Genomic DNA, 12,934 nt, shown 5'->3' on the forward strand with positions numbered 1-12,934 from the left:
CAATTTATGCTCCACCAGGAGGGGTCCGTAGACGAACAGCATCTCGAAATGGACGAACAGCATCTCGATGCAACAACATCATCCATACCCTTCCCAATAAACAACCATAGAGGGCTAATCGATTTTGAATTGGCAGCTAAAGACGTTAAACGATGCGCCCGTGGGTTGTCGCAGATGCTGCTCAATTTTAAGGAATCCACTACAATTATTAACAAACGGCAGAAAGGAGCAAAAATTGTAAGAAAAATATTGCTCATATTTTTCGAAGAAAAATTTCTCGCGACATGTTCGTGGAAATTATTGACAATGGGGAAAAAAATAGCCCTGAGCATTTTTAAACACATTTGGAAATGTATTGCATTAGCAATTACATTAACTTTTGATGCTAGTTTTAATTATAAGGTTTTTGAAGCGAAGATGATTCGTATTATTAGAAATATGCATAATAAATACAAAAAAAATAGTACATAAAAATACAATTTACCGATGCTTTTTTGATTTATGCTTCGCGGTATTGCTTGGCGTCGAGTTTTTCAGCGTTCAGTTTTTCGATGTAAAGAACTATCTGGAGAAAATCTATAAAATCCCGGTGCAAATCATCTATATGGTCACCTTTTACGTTCTAGCTTATCTTTCGCACGGAGGCTGCTTAAGCTTCATGATTTTCGATCCTGGCAAACGCATACCAACTTCCCCAGAAGCTGAGCCGGATGCCGAAATAGAACCTTTCGAAGCGATGAGAAAAAACAACGATAAGATAAGATAAATAAGACGAGTAAGTGTTAATTAATGTTGTTAAGCTTTTGTTCGTTCTGTTTCCGTGATTTGGAATCGATGTGAAGTTTATACGATTAGTTAACTCATTATTATTATTCATCATTACTGTTTCTAAAATATGTTACACTGATCCGCCGGTTTTGGATGCATTGTTACCCATTACATGATTTATAAATAAAACTACGAATTGTCTGTTCGTAATCCTATTAATCTTTTTATTAATCTGAGGGACATCTTTTAAGAAATAAAATAACAACTGGACAGGATAAAACAGGAAACGAAATACCTGACGGAGGCATAAATACAAATACAATTCACAACAGTGATTTAAATAAGATAAAAACTACAAACCCGCGAAATCTTTTATTTGGGGCTAAAATTGTATCCAGGTCTCATTCTTAAAACAAATAAATCGTTTTCATTCACCAAACTGGGACACAGGATTTTCTGTGGAGCTTTTAAAATTGGTCAATCACAATGTCGGTTAGATACATAAACGGTACACATGGACATGGAAATGAGTTAACTTACAAATAACACGCAAAAAGCAAAAAACTTACATTCCTTAAAATTCCAAATTCCATTCAAAACTTAAGATTAACTTGCTGCCATATCGGATACAAAAACAATGTACAACGAATATATATATAAACAATCGTAATACAGTTTATTTATCGGTTCCTGTTTGTTTCGTGTGGTACTTAGTTAGTAACTAAACCCCTTTTACTAGTCACTATTACTAGTTGCTTATGTTTCCTTTATGAAGGATTCAACTAATGGGATAAATGATGTGTAGGATGGCATGTGGCTCACCGCAAGTTTACAAAGTATATCTTTTAAACTATATTCCTCCTGCTCTTTACTTAAACATACATTTTTTTCTTCCCTTTCTGGTATAAATTCATTCAACCCCTCTGGCACGGGGTATAGATGCGTGAAACACTTTTTCGCTGGTGTTCTCAACGGTCGTCCAAAGAAGACCGTTTCCATGCCCCGTTCCAACGCATATTCAAATTTCATGACTTTTTCACCCGACGCCATAAACCAGGAGTCCACATCGTTTGGTGAAATAGCTTCACTTCTTAACAAAAAGTTATCTCTAACAATGACTCTTAGGCCGTTATTTGTTATTATGGGCCTGGTGATGGCCGGGGTGGGTGGAAACGCTACTGCCCGAAGTTGCACACCCCTTACCAGCTGCTGGGCCGCCCGTAACGGTTCCGCTGTGTTAACGTGTTGTTTAATGCTCCCAAGTTCAGCCTCATTTGGGTTGGTAGAGTTATGGAGCAACGGCCCCTTGTTGAGTACTTCGTCCACAACATGGAGGAGGTTGTGGACTTTATACGGAACAAAACCAACTCTATTCCCGAATCTTGTAACAAAGGTTTCTAAACATAGCTTGGCATATGTAAGATACTCCTGCTTGCGTGTTCTGTTACAAATGGCCACACCGAAATGGAGCATACAATATGTGAGGAAATCTGGTGCGCTGAGTGCTCCACGCAGCACCACGAATCCCGCCACATCCATAAAGTATGCCCACATCCAGTGCGGCCATTCGGAAACTGCTATCTCAAATTGGCCATGATTTCTTTCGTGGGGAAAATGAAAGGCAAAAAGTGAGATCTTCAGGAAATCTAACTTTTCGGCTTCCATTTTCTTCACTTTATACCGGCCCCCTACAAACGTATTGTAAAATGTCTTCACCACACCTAGGTGTAAGAGATGTCGGTTGTCTCCTACCAAGACATCATTGATCATGTCTATTCCTAATTTTTCAAAAGCATAAATATCTGGTTTCTCGGCTATCCGATGCGTGCCATTGTATTCACCTGCAATGAATTCAGCGTGCGTTCGTAGAGGTGATGAATATTTCGTGTGGTTCACCTCTGGGTTTTTACCATTGGTATACGACACGCAATTATAAATGTACTTTCCCTTCATTATACACTTTGGGCACCCATAATGGCCTGTGTGCCCGGCCGTCTCTGTCATTATGATGAAAAGTAAGGAAAAAGTTATTGGGAAAAAGTAAAATAAATTTATAAGAATTAATTTTTTTTTCGGAACTCACCTTTCATAAAGGAGTGTGCTGGGGCGTCGGCTTTTATCGTTCGAATTGTCACATTTCTCTTTTTCCGTAGCTCTGTCACCTGCTCACAGAGCGGGCGGAAAAATTCATGGACGTTTGGTTTTCCATCCCCACAAAATACATTCAGCAGGAACGGTTTGCTCGGTTTTGTTTCATCGTACAGTGTCCCAGTAATACACCAAGCGTTGAAACGTGGGTTTATGAGTTGTGGCAAAGGCGCGGCATCGACGTGCAGATCTAACTGCACGTCTGTACTGTCAGGATGTTCAGGTGGTGTATTTTCCTGAATTTCAGATTCTAAATAAAAAATAAGAAGGGAAATATTCGTGAGATCTGATGGCTTGTAAAAAAAAGTAAGTGACCGATTGAAATGAAACTTCACATACGTTCATTTGAAGAGTGTACCAATATAACAAAAAAAACATTAAGCTCGTAGCAGCGCCCTATAGTATCGACCCGCAAAACTTAATCAACAACCTAGTACTTACCTAAATCAGCATTCCAAAAGGCCGCAACCACCTCAGTACCAGCAGGATTACGGACTGCGGTGGGGTTAATGTCCCGCGGCCCCCGGAACAACGTTTGTGGATACTTGGGAATACCACGAATAATTTTTCGCATCATACGCAGCATATGCTGCAGCGTTACTTCTGGTTTACGGTGCACGCTGCGCACGGAGATTCGTATGCATGTACGAAGTACTTGTTCCCCCTGTGGCGTGGGGATCTCCTCATAATCCGGCGGAACAGCATCGAACTCGGTGTCACTGTCGCTGTGGTAATCGTCCACGTAATCGTGTGGTATCTCGATCGTTGGTCCTGCCAATCGCCGCTTCTTGGCCGATCCCGCCTGGGAAGATGCGGTGTATGATGACATTCTGCGATGAGGAAAAAAAAACCGAATATATTTATAATATTTGGAATATTGAAATGTTGAAAATACTAGTTATCATTGTTTGCCCCAGCTCACAGTAGGGAATTTGTATTGGAAAGGCGGACATATTTGTTTTTAGGAAGAGTCTATGGATTTTTTTCATATACAGTGATGATGCCTAATCACCCGCGGCACGTTCATAAAGCACGTGTGTTTCCTACAGTGTGGCCACGGTCACGGTCCTTGCTAGCATGCCCATCGTACTGCTGCTGCAAAAAGACGACGGGCGACGATGGCCAGCAATCGGGCAGCCAACGGAGGACACCCATCCGCCCCTCCGGATATGACGGCGTTGGACCCGCCGAGTCATAACCTGGCAAGCGAGTTACTAACTTACTTATCTCTGCAAACGCGCGATTCACAATCGGTGCAAAGATCCAAACAAAAGATCCGGAATCGAACAAAATGCTAATTTTTCCTGCAAAATTTGCTTCACGAAGGTACTTTTCCACTTGTCACGGGGCACTGAAAACCGATTGAACAGAAACCCATGGTAACTTTGATGAAACAGCAAAGGTAACTTTGATTTTGAATTGCACATTTCTTTTATGTAACAAGGGAAGTCGCGATTAAATTAAATGTTTTTTTTTTCGAAGAATGTTTGCATTTTAAAATGTTCTTTTCTATTTGCCTGAGATGCAAGGAACATAAAATCCTGCATTGAAATCCTGCATAAAATGAACATTGAAATGATCAGCATCAAAATGGCTAGTGTAACAATTATTGAAAACAAAATTACCGCACTTGTTCTCACTTTCTTACTAACTAAAGCCCACGATCCACCAACAATTTTGCCAACAATTGAGTCATTGAGCCGCGAGATTGACTCACTCGAGTCTCCGTATCTGAACCGTGGCGATAAGATCGAACGGAGGTATAAAGTAAATAGAAAAATTCCGAATCACTATCATTTTGCTCAGTTGGTTCGTTGGTGTTTCCGTGACCGTTGGCAAAAAGTGACTGGTGTGATTTTAGTGCGTGATTTTGGTGGTTTCGAGCCACACTTTCGAAATGGCTACGATTCCCATCTACTCTCCAGTAAGGCAAACAAATGGACAACAACATTTTCCTCCGACGATGAGTCATCCAATGATTTTTCTTTCTGTTCCGCCACTAGAAACTTCCATTTCTGGGGCTGATTCCCGGCGGTCTGGTTGCTGGCCGTATGGTAAGGCTCAAGGGTATTCTGCACCAGCACGGAGAACGGTACGTACGGTACAATCTTCCCCGAGTGGCCTTTGCTGAGCCTTATTTTTCTGACCTACCCAACAATAGTTGCCAGATTCACATTCAATCGGGAGCGGCCACAAACCCGCGAGACGATGTGACGCTCCACATCAGTATAAGGCCCAACGAAAATGTGATCGTGCGGAACACGCTGCAGAGCCAGGTGGTGGGTCCGGAAGAGCGCTACGGTGGCTGCCCGATCCGGTATGGCGAAGGTTTCGACCTTTTGATATTGGCCGAAGCGAGTCAGTACAAAATAGCCATCAATGGGGCCCACTTTTGCACCTTCGGCCACCGACTGCCGTTGCACATGGCGCGGTTCATTTCCGTTAGCGGCAACTGCGTCATTTACTCGATCATTTCCGAGGCGGATGGGGCCGGCGCACTTCCCATCAATCCATATCCGCCCGTTGGTAGGTATTCGAAGAACGCAGATTTCTCAGACGGTCCGTTTCACTCGGTCTGTAGGCGAATTTATCTTATCACAAACTTAGCGCTGTAGATAGTAACAATCGATAACGTGCGCGTTTGCTTCCATTTCAGTCATTCCACCGCCAGCACCGTACGTTCCTGCGCCTCCGATTGGTTTCGTACCGCATCCGCCACCGGCGCCCCTGCCTCCACCACCGCCGTACACTCCACTACCAACCTACCCGGTCGTCAGCGGTGGTGGTGGTGGCCACTATCCAGGTAGAACCCGACGAACGCTGTTTTTTAAGCTGTTCTAATCCCCCCGAGGCACAACGGTCACCTCTAATCGCAAACGAGTTTTTCATCAATCCCGCACCCTTCTGTCCCCTTCCTGCCCCTACTTTTAGGCCACGGATGGATGCCACCGCCACCACCGCCACCGCAGCCGGGATATCCGCATCCAGCGTACCCCGGAGGGCACCCGTCAGCCGTGCCTTTTTCGGTACTATTCAAAGAAGAGTTGCGAGCGAAAGTACAGGAAATGTAATCACTTTTTCACACCACGCAACAACCACGCGCCTCCATGTTCCGCCTATGCCGCGGACATTGGGGCGCGTTGGTGCTTTCGGTAAAGCTTTGGGGATATCTATTTTAGTATCCTGGCTTTTGTACTGTTCAATTGTGTTCCGTTGGTATCTCTTAGCACTCGAAGTCTTTCAGGTCGGCACAGATCGGAGTCACTGAAATTTCATTCATATCCGTTCAAAAATCTCTAGCCAACGGCCCCCGGCCAATACCAGCCACCGGTTGCTGCTGCTGCGGGTGATGGTCGTGTAAAGATGAAAAAATCTTTGCAACAAACGATCTCGGGGGGAATTCAGCAGACACAGGACTTTCTCCGTCACACGATCACCGGAGGACCGATCTCGAGCAATCCCGCGCCGCAACATTCCCACGCTTCTTACCATGTTCCGCCGCAACCATCGGTAAATGTCCCGGCAGGTGTGCTTTTGTCCGCGTTTGTCGCCTTTTCGCTATGCGTTTCTTTTTACAGATGACGCCCCGCCCGACCGTGCCTGGTTGGGTAGTATCGCCGACGGCCCCACCACTTCAAGAGACTTCGATTAGCTCGACCGATCGGTGGCACTAACGATGTGCGGCGTGTGGTCACTGGAACGAAAGCCGTACGTTTCCGCACGATAAACATGTCTGTGGAGAGGTTTATAATGTTGTAAAAATTGGGACAAGTGTTTTCTGTTCATTGTTCTAGTTTTTGTCCCCGCTCTAAGAACTCGCCTGTTTCGTATTGTAATGACCGCTTGTTTGGGCTTTACTTTTTATCTTTTAACGCTTTCAAATATCTTAAATTATTTACTCTTTTTTGTGTACATTTTCAGAAAGGGAAAACCAAGACCCTACTAAAATACGGGGCCGCCGCTGGAGCGGCCGGTCTCGGCGTGTACGTTGCGTCGAAGGTCCTTCGCCGTAAGGGCAGCAGCAGTAGCAGTAGTAGTGACAGTGATTAAAAGAACCAAATTAGCATTCTTGTAATATTCCCGAACTATAGTACTTCAAATCTGTATGTTTTGGGCAACATCCGATACGCCTATTAGTGATGTATTCTTTAAAAAAACTATATTATAATATATTGTCCAACCGTTTGCGTTTGGGCAAAACGAATAAATTTTTGTCCCCGGACCAGGTACACGCCACACATTTAGTTTTGTTTTCCGCCGTTATTTTTATTTGTACACTTTTTTCGTGCCGCCGAATGAATAAAGGAGCGCGAATAGGCATCGTAATCGTAGTATATTTTTATTAGGTTTACACTTATTTAACGCGCACTATATTACCGAATGACTTTCCACATTTCATCACAAAACACGTTTGCGTATCCCAAGCCCCACCGTCAATTGTTGTGCGAACGACGACCCATCGGCGCCAACAGAACGGAAAGCGGCAAGACGATCGAATGATCACCCTGTTTGCTATCGCAGCTGCCTTACTTCTACGCGACTTAGACGATCCGAGTTGGCGTGGTGCAAGCACAAACGAGACGAAATAAATAGCTGGTGACGGTAGATGACTTTTGTTTTCTTTCGAGGTTTAACCGCTTTTATCAGGGTTTTTGGTTTGATGAAGCTATTCCTCTGCAAAGCGCCCTCCCGAACCCCCGGATCAAGCTTCCCGGAGCTCATGATCCGCACGACAAAGCATTCTCACTCTGGCCAATGCTGCTGTGCTTATTTTTCCAAATTAAGCGCATTGATGAACTCCTCCAATTTTTCCTGAATTTGCCGGACGCGAACTAGAAACGGACCGAAAGGATAGTAAGGGCGCAGCAGATCGCAAAAATTAGGCTTCACTTACTCAGTTCTTCGGCCAGCTGCACCCGTTTGCCGGTCAGCAGCTGCTGTTTCTTGTCATCGTCCTCGCCGTACTCGTCCAGCACCTCTTTGATTTCCTTGTCCAAGCGTCGGGCCTCCCGGTTGATGACCTGTTGCCGCAACGCGTTCGCCGTCACCTTGATCACCTGCTGGATGCGCCAAAAGAGGACCACGTCGCTACAGTTGATCTCGCAGCTGCTGCCTTGCTGCGAGTACAGATAGTACGCCTTCCGGCAGTCGTATGCGCGGTTGAGCGCCTGCTTCAGGAAATGCCTACAGATCGTGGTTAACGTGGGCAAAAGTTTAGGAAAGCGCCCGGACACGAGCGAAGCACCGTTTCTTACCGCCGGTAGATCGGGTACCACGTTTCGCGAATGTAATCCGTCTCGACCTCGACGTTGCCACGCTGTAGATTCTTCCGCACCGTGGTCAGCTCGTCGTAGCTGAGTGTTGGCGAGTGCTTTGCGTCGCTGTCGAGTATTTTGTCCAGCTCACCCTTCACCTGGCGCCGTTTCGTTTGCTCATCGGTCGAGTAGCGCCACTGGAGCCACTTCTGGCTCGTGCTCGGCCCAAACATTTCGCCAATCGTCGTTTCCGTCGTTTGGAGCTTCTCCTTGACCGAGGTTTCGAAGAACCGAACCGCTTGGTCCCACTCCTGCTTGTCGTGCACGCTGCGATCCTCGAGCGTGTTGAGCTGTATCACGCGCAGCATATCGATCGCCTTGTCCTCCCACGTGTGCCGCCGGATGGCTTCGTCGATGACGGCACTCTTCAGATTGTCGTACAGATCGTCGTGGTCGGGCGTTTTGCGTGCCACCGCCATCAGGTGCTGGAACTCCTTCTGCAGTGCCTCCCAGCCGGCCTCTACCGATTTGGCCGGCAGCGCCTGTTCGGCCCACTGGCGCAGTTTGATGTCCACCATCGTGTTGAACGAATCTGTCGATCGAAATAATTATGAGCCACTGTTGCTCACTATTGTGTAAGCGGCCGCTCTTACTCTGTGACCCGGACTGGGCCGCCGGAAGGTAAACGTTTTCGAACACGTAGCTCGAAAGCTTTTCCCACAGTTTGCTGTTCATCAGTTCTTCCCATTTTTTGGCCGACACCTGCGACAGATTCACGACTTCGTCCAGAACTTCCCCTTTGGCTTTTTCGAACAGCTCGTCCCGGCCCGATTCGCGCAACCTGCGGAGCAATGAAAGACCCGTAATCATTAGTCCCAGAAACGGGGAAAGAGCACGATCGTTTGCATCCGTACCGTGGGAAGTTGTTTTTCCACTCCGTTTCCAGGTTGAAGCGCGTCGCCTTGAACGCGTCCGCTTGCTGTTCGATCGTCTCGCGGACCATCTTCCAGAAGCGATCGGCGACGGCCAGGCTAAGGTTTCTCGTCGTGACCTGGTGCGACATTGTGACGCCACTTCTGCAAAAAAGAAAACGATCGTATAATGGGACGGAGCTGTAAACGGGGATCATCGACAGACTCACTGGAACAGTTTGGAGTTTTTGAAAAACTTTTCCTCGTACTCGCGAATCGTGTCAATGCTGTCATCCTTTCGACCGCGCCCCGTCACGACGGCAAAGTATCCGAGCGCCTTCATGGGGAACAGTTTGCCGGAGAGGATCTTTCGGATGCGGTTCGGATCGGCCAGATCCTCGGCCAGGTCCACCTTGGTCAGCACGAAGATCGTCCGCTTGCCGAGCGGATCGCACTGCGACACCAGGTCCGTGACGTTGCTCCGTTCGGCGTCCACCGAGCCATCCTGGATGCACAGGATGATCGCGTTCGGGTTGCTCATGTAGTGCTCGGTCATGTGCTTGATTTGATCGCGCGTATCCGGTGCCATGTCGACCGTTTGTGTCGAGATGATGCCCGGCAGATCGACCAACACCATCCGCTGCAGGCCGGGCCCCTTCACCGTCATCGAGATTACGTCCATGCTCACGGTTTTGCCACCGCGCACCGAGTTCCGCATTCGGATCTCAACGTCCCGCCGCAACTCCGCCAAATCGCTGTCCTTCGTCAGGTCGTACTCGCGGTCGGAATCACGGAACTGGGCCACATGGTACGGGCCCTCCGAGAGCGTCACCTTGACCGGTGCCCGTGTCATCATCTCGCCGCTGCCGCGCGGAAAGATGCGTGCCTGGGCGATCGATTCCAGCACCGACGTCTTGCCGCTGCTCTGATCGCCCACGACGACGACCCGCGGCAAGTGGTCGGCCGTGGTGTAGCTCGTGTCGTACCCGGACAGCTCGTCCAGCACCTCGGAGTACATGTCGATCAGCGACTTTTTGATGCGCTTCTTCGTCGGCTGCTTCCGGTTCGTTTTAAGTATCAAATACTGCTGCCGCAGATCCCGATTTTCTTTCTCCAGCTTTTCCACCTCACGCTGGTACTTGAGCTGCACGTTCATGATCTCCGTCTGCAGCGAGTCCACCTGGGCCTGTAGCGTGTCGACCCGCTTGCGGCTTTCCTCCACACCGAGACCCTTTGCGTTCACCGTGTTCTTCGCCCGTAACTCTTCTTTGGTGGCTACGGAGAGAATACGGAATAATAAAGCCACAGGATTAGACAACGGAACAGCGGACAGCAGCGGACACCCTTTTCCCTCGGTTCAAGAATGAGTAAATTCGCGGTATCGCACCCGATTTGTATGCTAATATGAAAGAACTGAATTTATAAGGCTCTTTACCTCCATATAAGTCGGAAATGAATTCCGATAAATTCTGGAAGGAACCTAGACCAAAAAAGAGAAAGAAGGGAAGAGAAAGAAAATTTTGGATTAAACTTGGTACGCTCGCATTGACGCGGAACAGAACACTTCGGGGGGAACATGAAGGAGATGCGATGACGGGAAGCTTTTGGCATGATCAGAAACTACTAACGATCGCGATCACCGGGCGAAACTGCAGATCAGTTCTAGTGGGTCAGTTATCAAATAATGTGTGCGTTTCACGGTCGGAATAAATTTAATCATTCTTGAGCCCGGGAACCGGGTCTGTTTCGGCACTTACTTTCGATTTGAGGGTTTTGTTGCGTTTCGGCAGCTTCGATGGCATTGTCCAACCGTTGGTCGAACCATTGCCGCCATTCGTTCATCTTATTTTCGCTCAGTTGCTTCAGTCGCGGATCTGTAGAAACGGAACAGGGTTTAATTTCGCCGTCCGTCCGTTCGCCGGCCGTGCCCGTTATTACCGATTTCGATCGAATCCTTTACCGCATCCTTGACCGCGAGCAAGTTCTTGGTGAAGCCGGCCCATTTTTCGTTATCCGGCAGCACCTCCTCCAGCCACTTCATATCGGGCAGACCATCCTTCCACTCTTCGTACCGTTTGTTGAGCGTTACGCCACCACCGATGGCCCCACCCAGGACCAGATAGCGGAGCTTTAGTACGCCCCGAAGCACTCGCCCGATCAGCATCCCGTAGCTACGGTACTGGTGATGCGAATACTGCCATCCACCGGTGTTCGGTGGACGCAGAAAATCCTGCTGCCGGTGGAAGTTGTACCGTCCATTCGAGTGGCCGCTTCCAGCGCTGTGGCCTCCATTCGAGCCAGTTGTGAAGCCGGAAAAATTGACCCGACCCACCGCGTACACCACCGGCCGTATGTGTTTGAACCGAGGATCAATGCTGCGATGGGGCACCACCGTATTCCGTAGGTGCAATGTTAGCGCCACCCCGGGAATTCGGATTGGCGATTGTGGAAGAGAAAACAACAGAAAATCAATACACTTTATGTAACATTCGCGCGAGATGACAACACTCGGTGCCAACGGGCAGGATTTGCGGGATAATCTGCGGCCCTTACCTCGACCGTCCACGAAGTAGTTGGGCCATCCTCGTTCGGGCTGCGTGTGTTCTACCTTATTCTTATTTTCCGAGCGACACTATTGATTGTGCATTATTCGGGAAATAGCGCACAATTGGGAAAGACTCTTTTCCAGCCAGCGCAGCTTCACGGGATTTGCAAAAAGTTTTGCGACCGCCTCGCTGTCAAACGATTGTCAAACACGCTCAGTGGCGTAGAGACCCCTTCTGGTCAATGTTGATAGAATGGCGTCATTATTTATTTAACAAAATCATGAAATTATACCTATTTCGGAGTTTGATGATCGGCAAAGCTTCAGGGGAAATGTTGGAAATGGAATAAAACGTGGATATAATTTCAACAAAATTGTGTTCGTTAAATAACCCGCACGTGTTACGAGCTGTCAAAAAATGCCGGTTTGTTGATTGTTGTCATGGCTCGGTGATAGTGCTTCTTCATCAAATCTAGTTCACAATGAAAGTAAGGTAAGGTTATCCCGCATTATTGTACGCATCGCACTGCAATTACAAAGCTCCCATATGTATTCCGGTACAGACCCCATAAAAACGTGCGCCAAGGCAAGGTGGCAGGAAGGCAGGGTGGTGGTGGTCGCGGTGGAGCAAACCAACCTAAAACCCGCAAGGATTTGCGCAAGGAGAAGCGACAGCAGAAGAAACTCAATCGTTTCAACTACCACAATCGCAGCCGAAAAGACCGGCACGAGAATGGTGCTGCTGGTAGAGGAGGCTCTCGAAGGGGTGCCCAGCAGCAGCAGCAGCAAGAGTCCGAAGACGAGCTGGAGGACGAAGAGCTTGACTCGGACCTGTGCTCGGGCGGCGAGGAAGAAGAGCAAAGCGGTAAACCCGTGACGACTCAGCTGGATGTCGAACGCGAGAAGGAAATGATGGAGCTGCGCCAGTACGAGGCGAGCCTGAAGAACAAACGGATCGAGCAGCTCGAGGCGGCCAACGAAGAGGACGATCGTGTGATTAAAAAGTACGAAAAGTTGCTCAACATCAATCGGCGCAAAAACAAAGAAGGCGTGCCGAAGAGTTTCAACGATGGCCTCGATTATGCGCTGGATCTGTGCACCGATGAAAGTATCCGCAAAATGTACGAAGCAGCAAAGGAGGCCGCGGAGCTGGAGGAAAACTCGTCGGATGAGTTTGCCGAAGACTTGCAATACGCCGTCGGTGGTGCCCCTTTGAATGGCAAGTCTGGATCGAGGACGAAAGAGGATGATCACGATACGGAACGGAGTTCGGAGACGGCAAAGAAAATGTCCCACAAAGAGAAGCG

The 12,934-nt window shown here is 48.0% G+C and overlaps 3 protein-coding genes across 6 annotated transcripts in view; 2 read left to right on the top strand and 1 right to left on the bottom strand.

Annotated features, from left to right (window-relative positions):
* The first annotated feature begins 4,752 nt into the window (after positions 1 to 4,752).
* Positions 4,753 to 6,966, top strand: LOC128278277 (galectin-9-like). 3 transcript variants are annotated; one of them, XR_008269412.1, is made up of 6 exons: positions 4,753 to 4,840; positions 4,920 to 5,008; positions 5,078 to 5,442; positions 5,573 to 5,719; positions 5,848 to 6,128; positions 6,217 to 6,489. XR_008269412.1 is itself a non-coding variant. In XM_053016965.1 (6 exons), exons 1-6 carry the CDS (start codon positions 4,814 to 4,816, stop codon positions 6,964 to 6,966), a joined length of 852 nt encoding a protein of 283 aa, XP_052872925.1. In that variant the 5' UTR covers positions 4,753 to 4,813. The 3 variants fall into 3 exon arrangements, 2 of the variants coding, with proteins under 2 accessions (XP_052872925.1, XP_052872926.1); XM_053016965.1 differs by lacking the exon at positions 6,217 to 6,489 and adding an exon at positions 6,838 to 6,966 and having other exon boundaries at positions 5,848 to 5,942; XM_053016966.1 differs by lacking the exon at positions 6,217 to 6,489 and adding an exon at positions 6,838 to 6,954 and having other exon boundaries at positions 5,848 to 5,983.
* A 697-nt stretch (positions 6,967 to 7,663) lies between these two features.
* Positions 7,664 to 11,786, bottom strand: LOC128274848 (dynamin-like 120 kDa protein, mitochondrial). 2 transcript variants are annotated; one of them, XM_053013178.1, is made up of 10 exons: positions 11,636 to 11,786; positions 11,021 to 11,457; positions 10,840 to 10,956; positions 10,518 to 10,562; positions 9,313 to 10,357; positions 9,086 to 9,247; positions 8,825 to 9,012; positions 8,172 to 8,763; positions 7,811 to 8,100; positions 7,664 to 7,748 (listed from the first exon to the last, which is right to left on the bottom strand). In XM_053013178.1, the coding sequence occupies exons 1-10, from the start codon at positions 11,662 to 11,664 to the stop codon at positions 7,684 to 7,686; spliced, it is 2,970 nt and encodes a 989-aa protein (XP_052869138.1). In that variant the 5' UTR covers positions 11,665 to 11,786; the 3' UTR covers positions 7,664 to 7,683. The 2 variants fall into 2 exon arrangements, with proteins under 2 accessions (XP_052869138.1, XP_052869147.1); XM_053013187.1 differs by lacking the exon at positions 10,518 to 10,562.
* A 323-nt stretch (positions 11,787 to 12,109) lies between these two features.
* Positions 12,110 to 12,934, top strand: part of LOC128269274 (nucleolar MIF4G domain-containing protein 1) — a 3,469-nt gene continuing 2,644 nt past the window's right edge. Inside the window, exons 1-2 of the mRNA XM_053006687.1 lie at positions 12,110 to 12,120; positions 12,191 to 12,929. Of these exons, the coding sequence (XP_052862647.1) occupies positions 12,110 to 12,120; positions 12,191 to 12,929 (750 nt within the window). The remainder of the gene's footprint in view (positions 12,121 to 12,190; positions 12,930 to 12,934) is intronic.

The sequence above is a fragment of the Anopheles cruzii genome, chromosome 2 (assembly GCF_943734635.1).
Source record: "Anopheles cruzii chromosome 2, idAnoCruzAS_RS32_06, whole genome shotgun sequence".
NCBI classification, from domain to species: Eukaryota; Metazoa; Arthropoda; class Insecta; order Diptera; family Culicidae; genus Anopheles; species Anopheles cruzii.

Excerpts from the sequence above, each read along its gene's own strand:
- LOC128278277 (XM_053016965.1), top strand. The coding sequence starts at position 4,814 with ATGGCTACGATTCCCATCTACTCTCCA. Across the intron at positions 5,009-5,077 it reads CTGCACCAGCACGGAGAACG|TTGCCAGATTCACATTCAAT; the intron begins GTACGTACGGTA and ends ACCCAACAATAG. Across the intron at positions 5,943-6,837 it reads CGTCAGCCGTGCCTTTTTCG|AAAGGGAAAACCAAGACCCT; the intron begins GTACTATTCAAA and ends GTACATTTTCAG.
- LOC128274848 (XM_053013178.1), bottom strand. The coding sequence starts at position 11,664 with ATGGCCCAACTACTTCGTGGACGGTCGAG. Across the intron at positions 10,563-10,839 it reads ACAAAACCCTCAAATCGAAA|GTTCCTTCCAGAATTTATCG; the intron begins GTAAGTGCCGAA and ends TTTTTGGTCTAG. Across the intron at positions 8,101-8,171 it reads TGGTACCCGATCTACCGGCG|GCATTTCCTGAAGCAGGCGC; the intron begins GTAAGAAACGGT and ends CACGATCTGTAG.